Source organism: Capricornis sumatraensis, chromosome 14, assembly GCF_032405125.1.
Source record: "Capricornis sumatraensis isolate serow.1 chromosome 14, serow.2, whole genome shotgun sequence".
NCBI classification, from domain to species: Eukaryota; Metazoa; Chordata; class Mammalia; order Artiodactyla; family Bovidae; genus Capricornis; species Capricornis sumatraensis.
The window spans coordinates 33546759-33566185 of NC_091082.1; the positions used below are offsets into that span (position 1 = coordinate 33546759).

A 19427-nucleotide genomic window follows, 5' to 3' on the forward strand; every position below is an offset into this window, starting at 1 on the left:
GAGCCCAAACAAGCATCTGGTAACCACTGATTTAATTCTTTCAACTTATAAAACTAACTCTGCACAAAAAGGGACTGTAATTTGTCCAATGTTTTATAGATCTAGATTAACTTTAGTCCATAAACTAAATTTTCAATCAATGATTAAATTTATTTTTTCATATTTTTTGGTTCTATTAGACATCTAACTGATGCAACCTAATAGTAAAAGCTACTTGAGATAGCCACGCGAAGTTATCTGTGGATATACTGTCTTTTACAAAACAAATTTAACAATACATGCCAAGCACTGTTCCAGATCCCTACCCTGGTGGAATTTACATTCTGTTGTAGAGAGACTGACAATAACCAAGAAATACAGTAATTAAACTGGCAAGTATTATGGGAAAAACAATGAAGCAGAGTCAGAAGACCAGGGGTGCCAGCTGGAAAGTAAAGGGGGTTGGTGCGCAGTTGCAACTTTAAATAGTGAAGGGAGGCCCCACTGCAAGTATGATGTGAAGGAGGGTGACCACAGTGATAGTCAAAGAAACAGCAAAGACAATCAGGAAGAAGTATGGTTGTTCAAGGGATGAGCAAGAAGGCCAGTGAGGCTGGAGAAGAAAAGCAAGTTAGATGGTAACAGGAGATGAGGTCAAGGGGGAAAGGGAATGAGCAAAGCACGGAGAACTTTCAGGTGATCAAAAGGGCGCTGGCTCATACTCTGAGTGAAACAGGAAAGCCACTTTTCAGCCAAGGAGTGACACAATTTGACTCATGGTTTAAAAGGACTACACCATATCATTAATCATTTGAAAAATGCCCATCAAAGCTACAATGAGACACCATGTCACAATCACTGAGTGGCTGTAATCAAGAAGACAGACAATAATACTGTCGGCGAGGATATACAAATGTTGGAAACCTTGTATGTTGCTGGTAGGAATGTAAAACAGTGCAGCCACTGTGGAAAACAGTCTACCAGTTCCTTAATAGGTTACATATATATCATATGCCCCAGCATACTCCTCCTCGGTATATATACTCAAGAGAAATTACAACAAACACCCATATAAAAACTTGTACATGGGGGGGGAAAAAAACAACTTGTACATGAATGTTCACAGTAGCATTATTCATAGTAACAGAAAGAAAAACTACTCAAATGTCTAAAAACTGATCTGTCAGTTTTATCTCATCAAATGAGATAAAGCCTTACACTGGAATATTATTTTGCAATAAAAATCAGTGAAGAACTAATATGCCACAATATGATATAATAGGCCTTGAACACATTATGTTCAGTAAAAGAATTCATTCATAAAAAGCCATATATTTTATGATTCTACTTATTTGAAATGTCCAAAATAAAAAGTCGATCAATGGTTGCCAAGGGCTAGGGTCTGGAGAAGAGGGACTACAAGTGGGTACAGTGTTTCTCTTGAGGGGGCAACAAAAAATGTTCTAAATTTAGATTGTGGTGACAGCTGTATATGTCTTGTGAATATATGGAAACAGACTGAATTGTTCAATTTAAATGGGCAAACTGTATGGTGTTTAATGTATCTCAAAAAGGCTATTTTTTTTTTTTAAAGGCTCAGTCTGGTTATTATGCTGAAAATACACTGGGAGGCAGAGGAGGGTAAGCAGTCATCTAAGTGAGGTGATGGGAGTTTGAGTCACAGAAGCAGCAAAAACGATGTGGTGAGGAGTACTCAGGACTGCAGGGAGCAGGTTTTCAAAGGAGAGCCAACAGAATTTTCTGATGGTTTGGATATGAGGTGCAAAAGAAAAAAAAAAAAAAACCTCCAGATTGGGCCTCAAAATTAGATTAAGGGAACCGTGATCTGAGATAAGGAAAATTAGGCTGGACAAGAAATATCAGAAGAAACAGTTTATATTTGCTAGTATGATTCGATATATCGTACTAGCTGGTATTAGATACTAAGAGGTGAGGTTGAACAGAATGTTGGGTACAGCGATCTGACTTGACAGATGGCAGAGCCCCAGATACACAATGGGGGATCACCAGCATACAGACTGAATGAAAGGCTAGGAAACTGAATGAGATCAAGAGAGTTCAGATAACAATAACACCTAAAGACTGGAGTTCTCCAGGACTCCCACGTCAGAAGGCCAAGGAGACGAAGAGCAATCAGAAAAGGAAACCGAGGAAGGGCCAGTGCGGTAGGCTGAGAGTGCAGAGTCCTGGGAGCCAGACGAAGAATTCTGTTTGCTTCTTCATCACACAGAAGGGAATGACCTGGTATGCTTAATATTGGTAACAATCAAGTTAGACGGGTACTGAAAATCAGCCACTGGATTCAGCAAATTGGGTACCACTACTGACCCTGACAAGGCAATTTGGTAGAAATAATGATTTGTGGGGGAGTCTAACTGAAGAGGGTTTGGAACGAATAGATATATAAACTCTCTCCAGGAGTTTTGCTGAAAGGCAGAGTGGAGAAATGAGTACAGCTTGTAGAAGAAGTAGAAGGCAAGAGATGATATTAAGTGGGAGAGAGAATGACATGTTCTGATGAAGATGGGAACCATCCTATAGAAAGGGGACCATAAGGACATTGCGAAAGATGGAAGAATTACTTAAATGAATGAATACATATTTGGGAATCTGAGAATTCAGAGTTAAAGTATTTTTCATCTCCTTAAAATGATAATAGAAAAATGAAGTATGAAAAAAAAAGTCTCGATACAAACTCAATTTGAGATCTTGCAAAAGCTGTTCTGGGTGGAGTTCAAGAGACAGAAACTCCCAGGATTCTGTGCTATCTTCCAGGGGACTCACACTTCACTTACCTCGGGTGCACCCTGCCTTTTGTTGCTATCTGTATCTTCCAAAACCTGAAGGTAACTGTGCATGTATTCTGCAGCTCGCTGCCACTGGTGCTTCAGCAGAGCTTCTTGAATAAAACTTAAACAAGCGCTTGTGGTCTGAGCAAAATCCTTCTCCTGTTTTCCTCCAGAGGCTATAAAGGTTAAAGAGGAAAGTCTTGAGCCAGTGACCTCAAATCAACAATTCAAGAATCTTACTTCTGATAAGCACAGTTTTAACACGTATGTATTACTTAACCCAACCCATCCCTAACACCAAAACTAGCTTCACTTGAAACCACCTCTTCCACATCATTTTAACTAGCTGTGGCAAATGAAAAAACAAAAAATTCTATTTAAGAGGTGTCTAATTTGATGTTCTTGGGCTACCAAGGTCACCAGTTCGTTCAAATCTGATTCAACTATCCTTTCACCCTTGCACTAAACAGTCTGGGAAGAATATCCCAAGGAGGGCCCCCAGTGCAAAATACCAAGTATTCAGAATGGGTGAAAATCATCAGGGTCATCCTAGGAAAGCACTGTCTTTTTTCCTACCTATGTTCTGAAAACACCAAGAGGTGCACTTTTATTTTTCAAGGACCGAGTTCCCAGTAACTCAAAGCTAGTAAATGCATATGAAATTATAAAATTTTGACATTAGTATTTGTATCTCTAAAATACTGACAATCTTTGTGTTAAGAATACTAGGGTTAGGACTTTTCTGGCAGTCCAGTGGTTAAGACCTCACACTTCCAGTGCAGGGGGCATGGGTTCAATCCCTGATCAGGCAACTAAGATTCCATGTGCCTCAGCCAAAAAACTGTTTAAAAATGAAAAAAAAAAAAGATTTGGGCTTAGTTACAACCTTATCTATGACAACAAGCTGCATATTGCCACGTCTTCCTCCCTTCGCATACCACTAAATACTCCTATGGGCCAGCAGTTTTCCAGTTGGGGTCCCCTCACCCCTGGGAATGCGCTTAGTCACTCAGATGTATCTGACTCTTTGTGACCCCATGGGCGGTAGCCCACCAGGCTTCTCTGTCCATGGGGATTCTCCAGGAAAGAATACTGGAGTGGGTTGCCATGCCCTTCTCCAGGAGATCTTCCCAATCCAGGGATCGAACCCAGGTCTCCCATACTGCAGAGGATTCTTTACTGTCTGGGCCACCAGGGAAGACCCCACCCCTGGGAATACACAGAGACTAATAAGTATCATGCAAAAATAGCTTTATAGCAATCAACTTGCATATCTTCAGCTTTCTCATATACTCTTTCCTAAAATTGATCTTTTAGAAAGCTGTGCATATAGACAAGGCTTCATCATCAAAATAATTCTGATATTACCTTAAGGTGAAAATACAAGTATTTAGTGTTGAGAAAATGAACGACTCTAACATCCATTTGCAAGTCAGGTGATTTCTAGTTCTTTGCTTATCAAAAGTGTAGAAGAATCTAGTTATTTTTTAGAACACTATGTAATTTTTTCACAAGTAAGTGAGGAGGAGTCACTGATACATTGCTAAAATTAAACGCCATCCACTGCCAACTACTTACTAAAGTGAGTAAAGTTTCTCAGAATTTCTACCAATTAAAACAAAATACAGGGGCTTCCCTGGTGGCTCAGTGGTAAAGAATCTGCCTGCCAACACAGGAAACATGGGTTTGACCCCTGGTCCGGGAAGATCCCACAGTCTGTGGAGCAACTAAGCTGTGAACCACAATTTTTGAGCCTGTGGTCTAGAGCCCAGGAGTCACAAGAGAAACCACCCGCAACAAGAAGTCTGCTGACCCCAACAAGAAAAAGCCTACGAAGCAATGAAAACCCAGCACTGCCAAAAGTAAATTAAGGAAACAAAATTATTTAAAATATACACAACAGAATTAAAGTTAAATCTTTTCTCATTCTAGAAATACATAATATTCATCCACAGATATAAGAATTGGAAAAAAGTGATATCCTTATTCATTTTATTGAGATAAATAACCAATAAAAATTTACATTTAACTTCAAATTTAACAAAAAAAGTAATACATTATTTTAATCAGCTGTGTAAAAAATTAATTATAATAATGTCTCAATCCAGAAGAAATTTTAATAGTTAAAAACTTTACAGGATATTAGCAAAAATTAAATGTGGATGCATACTTTATGGAAGAATAAAGGAACAATAGAAAATTTCCATCTCTTAAACACTTCTTCACAAACACAAAATGGATAAAAGATATCACATTCCTAAACTATTGACACTCTACCAATTATTTTTTAAATTTATGGCCACTCTACACAGCATGTGGGATCCTAGTTCTCCACCAAGGATCGAACCTGCATCCCTGAAGTAGAAGCATGGTGTCTTAACCACTGGACCCAGGAAGTCTCACCAAATATGTTTAAGTCATATAATAATTTCATTTGAAAGTGCCAATATATGCTGAAAATCATGCCTTTTGGAACTACCAAACTTATGATGCAATTTTTAGATGGCACATTAAAATGGTGCAAGATAGTACCTAATTTTTTAGGGGAAAAAAAAAAGTAGACTATTTCTTTTGACTAGTACTTCTCCAACTTTTTAAATGTATATACAAATCACCCAGGGATCCAGATGTAGTCCTAATACCACCAGAGAGCTTATTAGAAATGCAGAATACTATGCCCTGCCCACCTCTCTGAATTAGAAGCTGCATTTAACAGGATCTATGACCAAGTTCCTAGGATATCAGTAGCAACACCAGGCAGCTAAGCCAAGAAACTGACAAAATGCCTCTTCCTAAAAACCTCATTTATTCACCTAAAGGAAAACTGATCTCAGGCCAAACTCCCTTCTGTTAAACCTCTTAAGTTTTCACAGCTCAGACTGGAAATTGACTTTAGGCGAGGATACAAAAATCCTTGGGCAATGCCCCTCCTATCTTACACCTGAGCCTAATTATCTCGGGAATAGCTCAAAAAATAGCATTCTTTGTAAGCAAAACATAATGTTATTTGTCGCTGATAAACTTGAAGAATAACTGTCAAGGAAAATATATTTGATGGAATAAGATACAGTAAAGAACTAGTGTCATCAACCTAATTTCTAATTCCCTTGAGAGAACCTAGACACTCATCAGCCTGTCAACAAGTATTTTTTGAGCACTGCTTTGGTCAAGCACTAGTCTAGGTACTCACCATAGAGCTATACTCCAAATTGGTGCCCACCTTCAAATTTGTATTCTGGGGGACACACCCTTCAAAACACCCAAAGAAATTTAAAAGAATAAAAAGTAAATAATTGTTAGGCAACTAGGTTTTCCTATTGTGGTTAATTACCAATAAAACATCAATATTATCTGCAACCATATTCTCATTGCAGACAGAAAGTATTAATATTTGGGGTTTAACAGGCTATCCATAAAAGATGAAACACTTTAAAGTATGTAAATTCTGGTCTTAAACCTACTTGTTTATGGACTGACTCAAGCTCTCCATAGAACACTGTTGACAGACACATGCCCAGATATGCGGTAACTAGCAGAAACCAGATTACTACTAATAGCTCCCTACAAGGGGCAGGAAACACCCTCTCTGAAGTTCCCTTCATTGAAACTTGACTCAAAGCATGTATATTAATCCAGTAAAAATAAAATGAGGAAAGAGGCAATAAATTATTACATTTTCAACACTCACTATGCACAAGGCTCTATGCTAGGCACTTTTCCCTTTTTTTAAATATATGTATCTCAAAGCAGGTTTTGAGATCAGATAGGCCTGGGTTTGACTCCTGATACCAGCATTTAGAATTTTAACGTCTTTGAAATTAAGTTCCCTCATCTGTAAAATGTCTGGTACATATATTTACTGAGATAATTAGATAGATAATATTCAGGTTAAAAAATAAAGAAATAAGAGCTAAATTCTAGGAGCCAGGGACTCACAGTCAAGGGGAAAGAAAGCTAGGCTAAGAAAGATATATTTGTGAGCAATTAGAAAAGTGCTAGTTCATGACAACATACAGATAACTGATTTTTTGAAAATATATTCTGATAAGGAATTATCCCATAGAACAACTTGTTTATTTCTATATTAGAGGAACAAAGAAAAAATAGTCTTTTCTTGAAATCTACTATAGATCAATTCTATTAGGGCTTATTTCAATGCAATTCAACAGAAATTTCTGATATGTATTCCTCCATAGCAGAGATCTTATCTTCTTCAACAAATCTGTCCCCAGTATTAAGCCAATCCAGGGATACAGTAAAATGCTCAGTAAGAGTTACTGGAAGAAAAAAAAAAGTGTACCTACCACAATACAGACTGTAATTAATTCAAAGAATTCTAAGAGGAAAAAAAGAATCTATTTTTTTCATGTTTCTTTTTTATTAACTGCCTTAAAAAAAATTCTCATATATTCTTACCTTGAAAATTAAACCAGCTTGGGTATCCAATTTTGTATCCATATTGAATCTTATCATCTACTTGCATTAAAGCTGAAATGGTTATATGTTATTTTACTTACCTATGGATTCTATATGCTTCTGGAGCCAAGGGAAACACATTCCTGAACCAGAGCGTACACACGGTTCCCCCTGTTCATCCTCTGTCGTGGGTCTTATCAATTCTTCACTGAAATCACTCATATCTATTCCAGACTGAAAATATCAGTTACTTTCTGTACATCTTAATCCACAGGTTTCTGAGTTATACAGAAAGACACTTTTATCTAATAAATACCAATGATCAACAAAATTAACTGCACCTGGTAGTTCCTTTCAAGAAATTATGTCAGCAGCAGCCAAAATGAATGACCCATTTAAAAACTATTGACTACTTCAAATACAACTATATTTCAAGAAGATACAAGAATAGATAAGATACTCTTTAATTTAAAAAAGAGAAACTAATCCAGAGGAAGAAACATATAAATGACGTATGAGGTAAAGGTGAGTGCTCAGTCGTGGCCAACTCTTTGGGACCCCTAGGGGTACAGCCTGCCAGGCTCCTCTGTCCATGGGATTTTCCAAGCAAGAATACTAGAGTGGGTTGCCATTTCCTACTCCAGGACATCCTCTTGACTCAGGGATCAAACCTGCACCTCTTTCATTTCCTGCAATGGCAAGGCAAAGTCTTTACCGCTGAGCCACCAGGGAAGCACAAATGATGTATAATAAGACAATATGAGAAATACAATAACAACAGTAGTAATTATCATTCTCATTGAGTCCTCTCTATACACCAAGCCTACAAAGTATCTAATATAATCCTTACAGAAATCTGGAGGTGAGTACTGTTATGTTCTTCCATTTGCATGCTGAAACAACTGAAGGGCTCAGTGAAGCTATGTAACTTGGACCAATGTCACAAAAAAGTGAGGACAATATTCTGGGAACTAAGAATGTGTTCCCAAACACAACTGACATGAACAGAGTTTGGGGTGTTCGTGGAAGAGGGAGGAGGAAAGCAGATGGCAGGAAAAGAATCTACAAAAACAGCTTTGTGCCAAGCTGAGTTTACACTCAATCCTCAAGATGCTCAGAACTCCTCTCCCTCCTTCCACATATCCAATTTAGGTCTTGCTGGTATTACCTGCTAGTACTTCTCCCATCTTCGCCAAGCTCCGCAAACCTACACCACTGCCCCAGTTCGGGACTCCTTCAAACTGTGTTTGGATTACTGCATTAGCTTTCCAACTAGTAATCTTGCCTCAAATTTGGCTTCTCCACATCACCAACCGAACAAACCTTTCAAAAGCAGGTTAAAAGCACGTGTTTGAAATAACATGAGTTTTGAACCCGACTCACACATTATTTTAGAGTCCTTCCAGAAGAAGCTCTCCCAATCCAAATTCTAAAGCCATTTAGGCACCGTGTAGTTGTCACGGTAACCAAAGCAGCTCCACCCCTTCAGCCTTGCCCGCGGAACCCGTTACAGAGTAAAAGAGAAAATATAAGAACACTGATGAAGCCTAAGGTAGGCCTTCCTCTTCCACGTGAACGCAGGCAATAAGAGATGGACGACAACCGCGGGACTTACCTGCCTGAAGCCAGAATTTTTCTGTGATACCAAACTCAGTCTCCTGACTCCGGACCAGCGGGAGGAAACCCTCACACAAAGCGAAACAAGCAAGTTTCGAGAACAAGCTTGCAAAACGGGACTCCTGCGCTCTGGAGACGCGCAGACGCGGCCCCGCCCCTAACTCTCGATTGGGCAGTGGAGGAGCCTCGACCCCGGAAATGACCCGGAAGTGGCGGTAGATTGCCGCCTTCCCATTGCCGCTTAGTTTGTCTCAGCGGGAAAAGTGAGAGACTTTAATTGCAAAAGAAGATTAATGCACAGGGAGGCCGGCTGGATAAGGGTAACAGTCAAAAAAAGCAGAACGTCACTTTATCCGAGTAATTCCTCGTACGACAACCTTTCAGATACTGCTGGGCTTGCGGGTGCGCGCAACCAGCCTTGGAGGCGTGGCTCGTGGCCCTGACAAGATAAATCTGCATAGCCTTTTAATCGGAGAAGGCAATGCAACCCACTCCAGTACTCTTGCCTGGCGAATGCCATGGACGGAGAAGCCTGGTGGGCTGCAGTCCATGGGGTCGCTGGGAGTCGGACACGACTGAGCGACTTCACTTTCACTTTTCACTTTCATGCATTGGAGAAGGAAATGGCAACCCACTCCAGTGTTCTTGCCAGGAGAATCCCAGGGACGGGGGAGCCTGGTTGGCTGCCGTCTCTGGGATCGCACAGAGTCGAACATGACTGAAGCGACTTAGCAGCAGCAGCCTTTTAATTGCGTCCTTGAAATTGTTTTCTTTTATTTAAGATTTAGCTTTGAATTGAAATGACTGACCGCTTCCCCCAAATTTAGGGGAGAATATCTTTTCCTCTCAGCGAGGGTGGTTCTGTGCACCCGTCTGGAGTCACTTTTCATGACGAGTGTTAAGTTTCTAATATAAAGATTTGGTTTGGCTACATTTCTTCCCTTGCTTTGAGGTGTAATTTCACCCAAACCAATCTAAAATGGGTTTTACCTGGCTAGAAATTCATGCTTCCACAAAAATGGGGAAGAAATTTTTGACAACATAAAGTTACCAGTCAACTCAAAGCAACAGTAGATAAAAGAGAGAAAGTTAATAACTGATATCTTTGTTTTTCCTCTGACAGACTACCAGATTATTTCCAGTATTAGCTACACAAGTTGAAGAAACATATTTGCTGAAAATAAGTCAATAATGAGAGACAGAACGAGTCAGGAGCTATTCTATCTGTGTCAGTTTTCTGTGGGAAAGTAGGAGAGAGATGGAAGTTTCCACAAAACCAGCTGGCTGGTGAGCACTTCCTCTAAGCGCTGGAAACATCAGGGCACGCAAAAGGGATCAAATCAGCTGGAAAACATGCAACAAAACTGCATGATTTAGAGGACTTGACATGGAATCTTAGTTCTCTGACCAAGAATTGAACCTGGGCCATGGCAGTAAAAGCGCCGAGTCCTAACCCCTGGACCACCAGTGAATTCCCACTTAATTATTATCCAAATAATTTTACCTACTGCCTGTCAGCCTACATTTACCTAAGTTTTAGTTGAGAAATATGTTCTTTTGTTAAGAATAAAGGGGAAAATTCCTCTACAATATTCCCAATAATTTAAATATATCTATAATTTGACTCCCAATACAAAGGAAAAAAAAATTCAGTTTTAAATTCAGGATAAGATAGTACAGAAGAGGAAACAAATGTGGGAGTGTGGAAGCAGAACAATATAAGACCCCTCTCAGAGAAGGGTAATACAAATTCAGACGTGTAATATATCTACTAAGGTAGTATTAGCTTCAGTGATATATATATAGGGCTTCCCAGGTGGCTCTGTGATTAAAAAACCCGCTTGCAATGCAGGAGACTTGGAAGAGACATGGATTTGATCCCAGGGTCAGGAAGATCCCCTGGAGAAGAAAATGGCAACACACTCCAGTATTCTTGCCTGGGAAATCCCATGGACAGAGGAGCTGGTAGGCTATAGCCCATGGGGTCTCAATAGAGGTGGATACAACTTTGCAACTAAACAACAACATATATTTTTTTTCTTAGATTGATATTATAAATTTTTTATTTTACAGCTAAGAGAAACATATGTGTTTTTGTTAGATTGATATTATAATTTTTTTATTTTACAGCTAAGAGAAACTATGAAATACAGAATTTTCACAACCACAGGTGCTTTATTAACTGGTCAGATTTTAGAAAAAGTTACAAGCAATGCTTCTTGACTGAGACGTTAGTACCATTTCTACCAAGAGGAGTTTGGAAATTACTGTGTATGATCTGTAACAAGTCTGCTGTGGTTGTATGTTTCATCAAGACCATATTTTCTCCCTCTCAGTTCTCAGTGTCTCCTTCCAGGAGGCACTTTTGACCTCACAAGCATAATTTGGAAGGAGTTATAACCCTCCATGCTATCTTTTAGTAACAAAGGAGCAGTTTCCAAGGTCTTCCTTCCATGGGATTCTCCAGGCAAGAGTACTGGAGTGGGTTGCCATTTCCTTCTCCAGGGGATTGAACCCGGGTTTCCCACATTCCAGGCAGACGCTTTAACCTCTGAGCCACCAGGGAAGCCCTGGGTAGGTACTATCAAAAAGTGTCCCCTCTGTGACAAAGTCATTGATTTGCTGAAACTCTTCCCTAGTGGCTCAGACAGTAAAGCATGTGCCTACAATGTGGGAAACCCAGGTTCGATCCCTGGGTCAGGAATATCCTCTGGAGAAGGAAATGGCAACCCACTCTAGTACTCTTGCCTGGAAAATCCCATGGACGGAGAGCATGGTAGGCCACAGTCCTTGGGGTCACAGAGTCAAACACAACTGAGCGACTTCACTTTCTTGTATCATCAACCATGCCTATTGGCTGGAAGAGCCTGAGATTCTGCTGTTTATTTAAACAACATAAATGGACAACATTATAATATATTATCCCATTTATTCGTGTAGAAACATTATGAGGTTTTACCATGAGCCACAATGTTGTAGACAAGAACTCTTAAGACAAAAAAGTTAGCACCTTGCCTAGGGGCATACAGTTAAACTTCTGATGCCTATTTTAATGCTTTTGACTCCGTTCTCTGTGTCTGCTAATTGTCCCAGTACGGAAGTAATCCCTATCTGAAAATTGTAAATAGATAAAGCCAAACAGTCTACACTGTGGAAATTGTGTTGTACAGGCCTCACCCGGGTATTTGTTCAAAGCACCAAATATTTGACTTCTATGAAAATAGAGCCAAAGTAAATTAGGCAGACCCGGAAACAGGAACTTCTATATAAGCCTATATTCTCCTGGCAATTTCATGTGTTTGAGTTTCTTTCTTTGTTCAGTAGAAATGGTAATAATATTTGTCAGGACTAGACAAATAGTACATGCTGATAGAAGACCTTGCCTTGTATATGACTCACTCCCAGGAGAATATACCCTTTGACAGGACTTTGACGTGGCTTTTTAATTGTAGGAAAATAATTTAACTCTACTGGCTGTTCCCATTGCAAATCTTCAATTCTCTCTGGCTTTCAGACAGGATACTGCTTAAATTCCATTTCAGTTATATGATCCATTTGCTTAGAGTCTGATAGCTGTCTGCTTTTCACTCTAAATCTAAATTATGGTGCTTGATTAATAATCTTTTATAATCTGATTTACTCTCACCAGCCAGAGTATCTCCCACTACTCTTGTTTTAAGATTTTTTATTGAAGTATAGCTGATTTACAATGCTGTGTTAGTTTCAGATGTACAGCAAAATGATTCAGTAATACGTATACCTATATCCACTCTTTTTTAGATTCTTTTCTCACATAGACCATTACAGAGTATTGAGTGGAGTTTCCTGTGCTCTACAGTATGTCCTTATTAGTTACTTATTTTATGTATAGAGGTGTGTATATGTCAATCCCACTACTTTTTAATAGGATCATTTCAATCCAGTAGTTTAGGTCTCATCACTGTCCTCTTTTCTCCTATGCTTCTTGGTGCCCATCTCTACCCTCCCTGCTCTATCACCAAGCAACCACTGTCATAGGTTAGTCTGAATTGTCTAGAATTTTATATAAATTCAGTTTTACAATGTGTATTATTTTTTGGATTGGGGTTATTTCACTCAGAATCTCCTTGTTGTTGCTAGTATCTGTAGTTCCTAATTATTGCTAGGCAATATTCCAAACTTTCACGTCTATTTACCTGTGAAAGGACGGCTGGGTTTTTGTTTGTTTTTGTTTTCACTGTTACCAGTGAAGCCACCATGAACATTTGTGAACAAGTCTTGGTGTGGATGTATATGTTTATTTCTCTTGAGTGAATACCCAGGAGTGGAAAGACTGCATTTGTACGATAGGCATAATTTTTAAAGAAATTTCCAAACTGTTTTCCAAAGGGGTTGAATCATTTTAAGTTAGAACCAGCAATGTAATGAGAGATCCAATTATCCTCATCCTTGGCAGCATTTATTATGATCAATCTTTTTAATTTTAGCCATCTAGTGGATGTGCAGTAATATCTCATTATGGTTTTAATTTGCACTTCCCTAATGACTCATGATACTCTTCCCTGGTGGCTCAGACGGTAAAGTGTCCGCCTACAATGAGGGAAACCCAGGTTCGATCTCTGGGTCGGGAATATCCTCTGGAGAAGGAAATGGCAACCCACTCCAGTACTCTTGCCTGGAAAATCCCATGGACGGAGAGCGTGGTAGGCTACCATCCATGGGGTCACAGAGTCAGACACAACTGAGCGACTTCACTTTAATGACTAATAGGGCTTCCCAGGTGGTGTAGTTGGTAAGGAATCAGCCCACCAGTGCAGGAGCTGCAGGTTCGATCTTGGGGTCAGGAAGACAGCCTGGAGAAGGAAATGACAACCTCTTCCAGTATTCTTGCCTGGAAAATTCCATGGACACAGGAGCCTGCAGGCTTAGACACAACTGAAACTGGCTACTGAGCACAATGACTGATGATACTGAGTATCTTTTCTTGTACATATTTGCCACATTTGTGTCTTGTTTAGTAAGGTATCTGTTCAAATCTTTGACCCACTTTTTTCAAATGGGTTGTTTTTATTGTTACTAATGTTATAATATTTATATATTCTAGATACAAGTTCTCTGTTGAATACATGATACATGCTTTGCAAATACTTTCTCCCAGTCTGTGGTTTACCTTTCCATTTTTAATAACAGAGAATGTATTAACAGAAATGAGAGCAAGTGTTTTTATTTTTCTAAAGCCCATATTAATTTATTTATTTTAGAGTTTATGGGTTTTGTGTGTATTTTTTCAGTCTTAGTAAACCCAAGGTCGCAAACATTTTCTCCTATAGTCTCTTCAAGAAGTTGTTCCTACATTTAGGTCAGTGATCTATTTCCAAGCAGTTTTTGTATATGGTATGTAGTAAGTGTTGAGGTTGATTGTTTTTTTTGACCAATGGCTATTCAATTGTTCCAGCACCATTTATTGTAAAGATTAACATTTTTCCACTGAACTGCCTTGCCATGTTTGTTGAAAATCAATTGCCTCTGTATGTGTGGGTTTATTTCTAGAATATTCTGTCCTGTGGACCTATGTGGTCTGCTTATAGGATCATCGAAAAAGCAAGAAAGTTCCAGAAAAACATCTATTTCTGCTTTATTGACTATGCCAAAGCCTTTGATTGTGTGGATCACAATCAACTGTGGAAAATTCTGAAAGAGATGGGAATACCAGACCACCTGATCTGCCTCTTGAGAAACCTGTATGCAGGTCAGGAAGCACCAGTTAGAACTGGACATGGAACAACAGACTGGTTCCAAACAGGAAAAGGAGTGTGTCAAGGCTGTATATTATCACCCTGCTTATTTAACTTATATGCAGAGTACATCATGAGAAACGCTGGGCTGGAAGAAGCACAAGCTGGAATCAAGATTGCCGGGAGAAATATCAATAACCTCAGATATGCAGATGACACCACCCTTATGGCAGGAAGTGAAGAAGCACTAAAGAGTCTCTTAATGAAAGTGAAAGAGGAGAGTGAAAAAGTTGGCTTAGAGCTCAACATTCAGAAAACTAAGATCATGGCATCCGGTCTCATCACTTCATGGGAAGTAGATGGGGAAACAGTGGCTGACTTTATTTTTCTGGGCTCCAAAATCACTGCAGATGGTGATTGCAGCCATGAAATTAAAACACGCTTACTCCTTGGAAGGAAAGTTATGACCAACCTAGACAGCATATTGAAAAGCAGAGACATTACTTTGTCGACAAAGGTCCATCTAGTCAAGGCTATGGTTTTTCCAGTGGTCATGTGTGGATGTGAGAGTTGGACTATAAAGAAAGCTGAGCACCGAAGAGCTGATGCTTTTGAACTGTGGTGTTGGAGAAGACTCTTGAGAGTCCCTTGGACTGCAAGGAGATTCAACCAGTCCATCCTAAAGGAGATCAGTCCTGGGTGTTCATTGGAAGGACTGATGTTGAAGCTCAAACTCCAATACTTTGGCCAGCTGATGCGAAGAGCTGACTCATTTGAAAAGACCCTGATGTTGGGAAAGATTGAAGGCAGGAGGAGAAGGGGACAACAGAGGATGAGACGGTTAGATGGCATCACCAACTCAATGGACATGAGTTTGGGTAAACACCAGGAGTTGGTCATGGACAAGGAGGCCTGGCGTGCTGTGGTTCTTGGGGTCGCAAAGAGTCGGACAGAACTGAGCGACTGCTGAACTGAGCTATACCAGTATCATATTATTATAATTAATGTAACTACAGTAAGTCTTTTAAAAGGTGGCGTAACTTCTCAGCTTTTTATTTTGCGAGGTTAGTCTATGTCCTTTGTGTACTTGCATGCTAAGTCACTTCAGTTGTGTCTGACTCTTTGCAACCCTATGAACTATAGCCTGCCACGCTCCTCTGTCCATGGGATTCTTCAGGCAAGATTACTGGAGTGGGTTGCCATGCCCTCCTCCAAGGCATCTTTCTGACCCTGGGATCTAACTCTCATGTCCTGTGTCTCCTGCATTTGCAGGCAGGTTCTTTACCACTAGTACCACCCAGGAAGCCCATATCCTTTGCATTTCCACATAAATCTTAAAATTAGCTCATTGATTTCTACAAAGAAACCTGCTGGGATTTTGATTAGAATTCCATTAAATTCATAGATCAATTTAAGTAAAGTGGAATTATTATAATATTAAGTCTTACAGTCCATGAATATGGTTTAACTCTTGTTTATTAAATTTAATTTTCCTCAATAGTAATTTATACTCTTAATATTCACTTCTTTCACATCTTTTGTCAGATTTACCCAAAAATATTTTATTTTAGGGCACTATTGTAAAAAGTATTGTACTTTTAATTTCACATTCTGATTGTTTATTGCTGGCATATAGCAGCACAATTAATTTCTGCATATTGTTCTTATTTTCAGAAACTTTGCAAACTTCTTAATTCTAGTAGCTTTTTGTAGATTTCTTAGGATAGTCTAGAAATTTGTCTGCAAATTTAACTTCATCCTTTCTGAATTTTAGGCCTTTTATGTTCTGCTTGCCTTTTCCTTTGCTTCAATACAATGTGGACTAGATATGGTAAGAGCCGACCTCCTTGACTTCTTCCTGATCTTTAAAGGAAAGTGTTAGGTCTTTGATCAATAAAACTGACACGAGCATAGGTTTCTTTTGTACAAGCCCCCTATCAAATTGAGAGAGTTTCCTCTTACAGGCATTCCTGGTTTTATTGCACTTTTCATTATTGCTTTGCTATATACCATCTGTTTTACAAATTTAAGTTTTGTGGCAGCACTTTGTGGAGCAATCTATCAGCTCCATTTTTCTGACAGCCTTTGCTCACTTCATGTCTCTGTCACATTTTGGTAATTCTTACAGTACTTCAGACATTTTCATTATTATATTGTTATGGTGATTTGTGAACAATAATCTTTGCTATTATTATGATGACTCATTGGAGGCTCATGAGATGGTTATCATTTTTAATCAATAAAGCCTTTTTAAAGTAATACACATTTTTTAGACAAGACGCTATTGCACACTTAATAGACTACAATATAGTATAAACATAACTTGTAGATGTACTGGAAAACCAATAAAACTTGTATATGTGTGACTTGCTTCTTTGTGATATTTGCTTATTGCCATTGTCTGGAACCAAACCCACAATATCTCTAAGGAACACCAGTATTTCCAAGGTGCTAAGAATTTTTATCAAGAGTGGATATAAGATTTCATCAAATATTTTTGATAGCTATTGAGATGATCATATTGCTTGTTTTGATATTAATATGATAAATTACTTAGAACGGGTTTGAACATATTTCACTCTCTTCAGTTTCTGGGAGAAGTTTGTAGTATACAGTTGATATTACTTTTTTCTTTAATTTTTGGTGGAAGTCACTAGTGAAGCTATATAGGTGTGGAGTTTTCTTTGTGGGAAAGTACTTTTCCTCCTGTGTGCGCTCAGTCACTTCAGTTGTGTCTGACTGACTGTGACCCCATGGACTGCAGCCCTCCAGGCTCCTCTGCCCATGGCATTCTCCAGGCAAGAATACCAATTAATTTCTCTAAGAAATAAATACAGGGTTGTTCAGATTATCTTTTTTTAAGTGCATTTTGGCACTCTGTGTTTTTCAAAGACTTCATGCCTTTTATCATAGTTTTATCATTTATTGGCATAAAGTTGATAATATTCCCTTGATATTCTTTTAATGTCTGTAGCATGTGTAGTTATATCTTCTGTGTTATTTCTGATAGTGGCATTTGGGGTCATTTCTTTATTTTTTCAGATCAATCTGACTAGAAGTTTGTAAGTTTTATTGGAATTCTCAGAGTCAGCTTTTGTTTCATTGATTTTCTCTGTTTTCTTTTTGCTATTTTATTGATTTCTGATTTTATCTTTATTAGTCCCTTTCTTATGCTTGCTGCTGCTGCTGCTGCTAAGTCGCTTCAGTCGTGTCTGACTGTGCGACCCCATAGACGGCAGCCCGCCAGGCTCCTCCGTCCCTGGGATTTACTTGGGCTTTAATTTGTTCTTTTTCAAGTTTCTTAAGGTAGAGGGTGAAGTTATGGATATGAGACCTTTCTGGTTTTCTAACACAAATATTTAAGGATATAAGTTTCCCTCTAAGCAGTATTTTAGTAACATTTCACCAATTTTGATATGTTGTGGTTTCAATTTCGTTCACTGTGAAATACTTTCTAATTTTCTATTAGATTTTTTTCTTTGACTCATGGGTTATTTAAAAGCTTGTTATTTTCTTTTTTAAAGTTTGTTATTTAGATTCCAGAATTTGGAGACCTTTTGTTATTGATTTCTATACTTTAATTTCTATATTTTGATACTTCAGTTCCGTGTGATCAACAAACATATTTTGTATGTTTCAAATTTTTTTAAGTGTATTGTTCCTTGGCCCACAAAATCATGGTAAAAATTCCACAAACACTTGAAGAAGAAATGTATATTCTGCTGTTTTGGGGTAGTGTTTTAGCCCCCATAGATAGGTATCAGTCAGGTCAACTAAACTGATGGTATTGTTTAAGTTTTCTATATCTTTATTGACTTTCTGTCTAATTATTCTGTCTTATCATTGAGGGAGAGAGGACCTTTGAAATCTCCAAAAATAATTATAGATTTGTGCACTTCTCCTATAAATTCTGATTTTGCTTTATATATTTTGAATTTTTCTTATTAAGGTAAGCTATTAAAATTATTATATCCTCGTGATGACTTAGCTTCTTTAAAATTATTAAACAACTTCCTTTATACCTGGTAATACTCTCTGCGGTGAAATCTGCTGTGTCTGATAATAATGTGGCTACTCCAGCTTCCTTTAGATTAGGGTTAGCTTGATTCATCTTTTTTTTTTTTGCATTGAACCTATTTGTGCCCTCTGCTTAAAGTGTGTTTTCTTATAAGAAGCATATAGTTGAGTCTTGCTTTTTTAAAAGTAAATCAGAAAATCTGTATTTTTTGAGAGGCATGTTTAGACTATTTATATTTAATGTGATTATTGATGATTAGATTTAAATCTATGGTCTTGCTATTTGCATTCTGTCTCATCTGTTCTTTGTTCTCCTTTTCTCGTTTTTCTATCTCCCATTAGATTGAGAATCTGTCATCTCTTTTGTTGGCTTACTTATACCTCTTTGTCGTTTTGTTGCTATTATTATTATTGTTATAAAGTTTATAAGTGTTTAGTCACTCAGTCATGTCCAAATCTTTGTGACCCCATGGATTATAGCTCACCAGTCTCCTCTGTCCATGGGGATTCTCCAGGCAAGAATTCTGGAGTGGGTTGCCATGCCCTCCTCCAGGGGATCTTCCCGACCCAGGGATCCAACTCAGGTCTCCCGCATTGCAGGTGGATTCTTTACCATTTGAGTCACCAGGGAAGCCCAAGAATACTGGTATAGGTAGCCTTTCTTTCTCCAGGGGATCTTCACAACCCAGGAATCGAACTGGTATCTCCTGCATTGCATGGGGATTCTTGCTGAGCTACCAGGGAAGCCACTATTGTTATAAAGTTCATAATATTCATCTTTAACTTATTATGGTATATCTCCATGTGATAGTTTATCACTTAGCTTATTGTTTTAGGTCTTTACAACAGTATACTTCCATTTTACCTCTCTTGC

At 38.6% G+C, this 19427-nt stretch overlaps 1 protein-coding gene across 1 annotated transcript in view; it reads right to left on the minus strand.

Moving 5' to 3' along the window:
* Positions 1-7427, minus strand: part of TAF1A (TATA-box binding protein associated factor, RNA polymerase I subunit A) — a 29629-nt gene extending 22202 nt beyond the window's left edge. Inside the window, exons 1-2 of the mRNA XM_068986282.1 lie at positions 7307-7427; positions 2796-2965 (exon numbers count right to left, since the gene is read on the minus strand). Of these exons, the coding sequence (XP_068842383.1) occupies positions 2796-2965; positions 7307-7427 (291 nt within the window). The remainder of the gene's footprint in view (positions 1-2795; positions 2966-7306) is intronic.
* Between the last annotated feature and the right edge of the window lie 12000 nt (positions 7428-19427).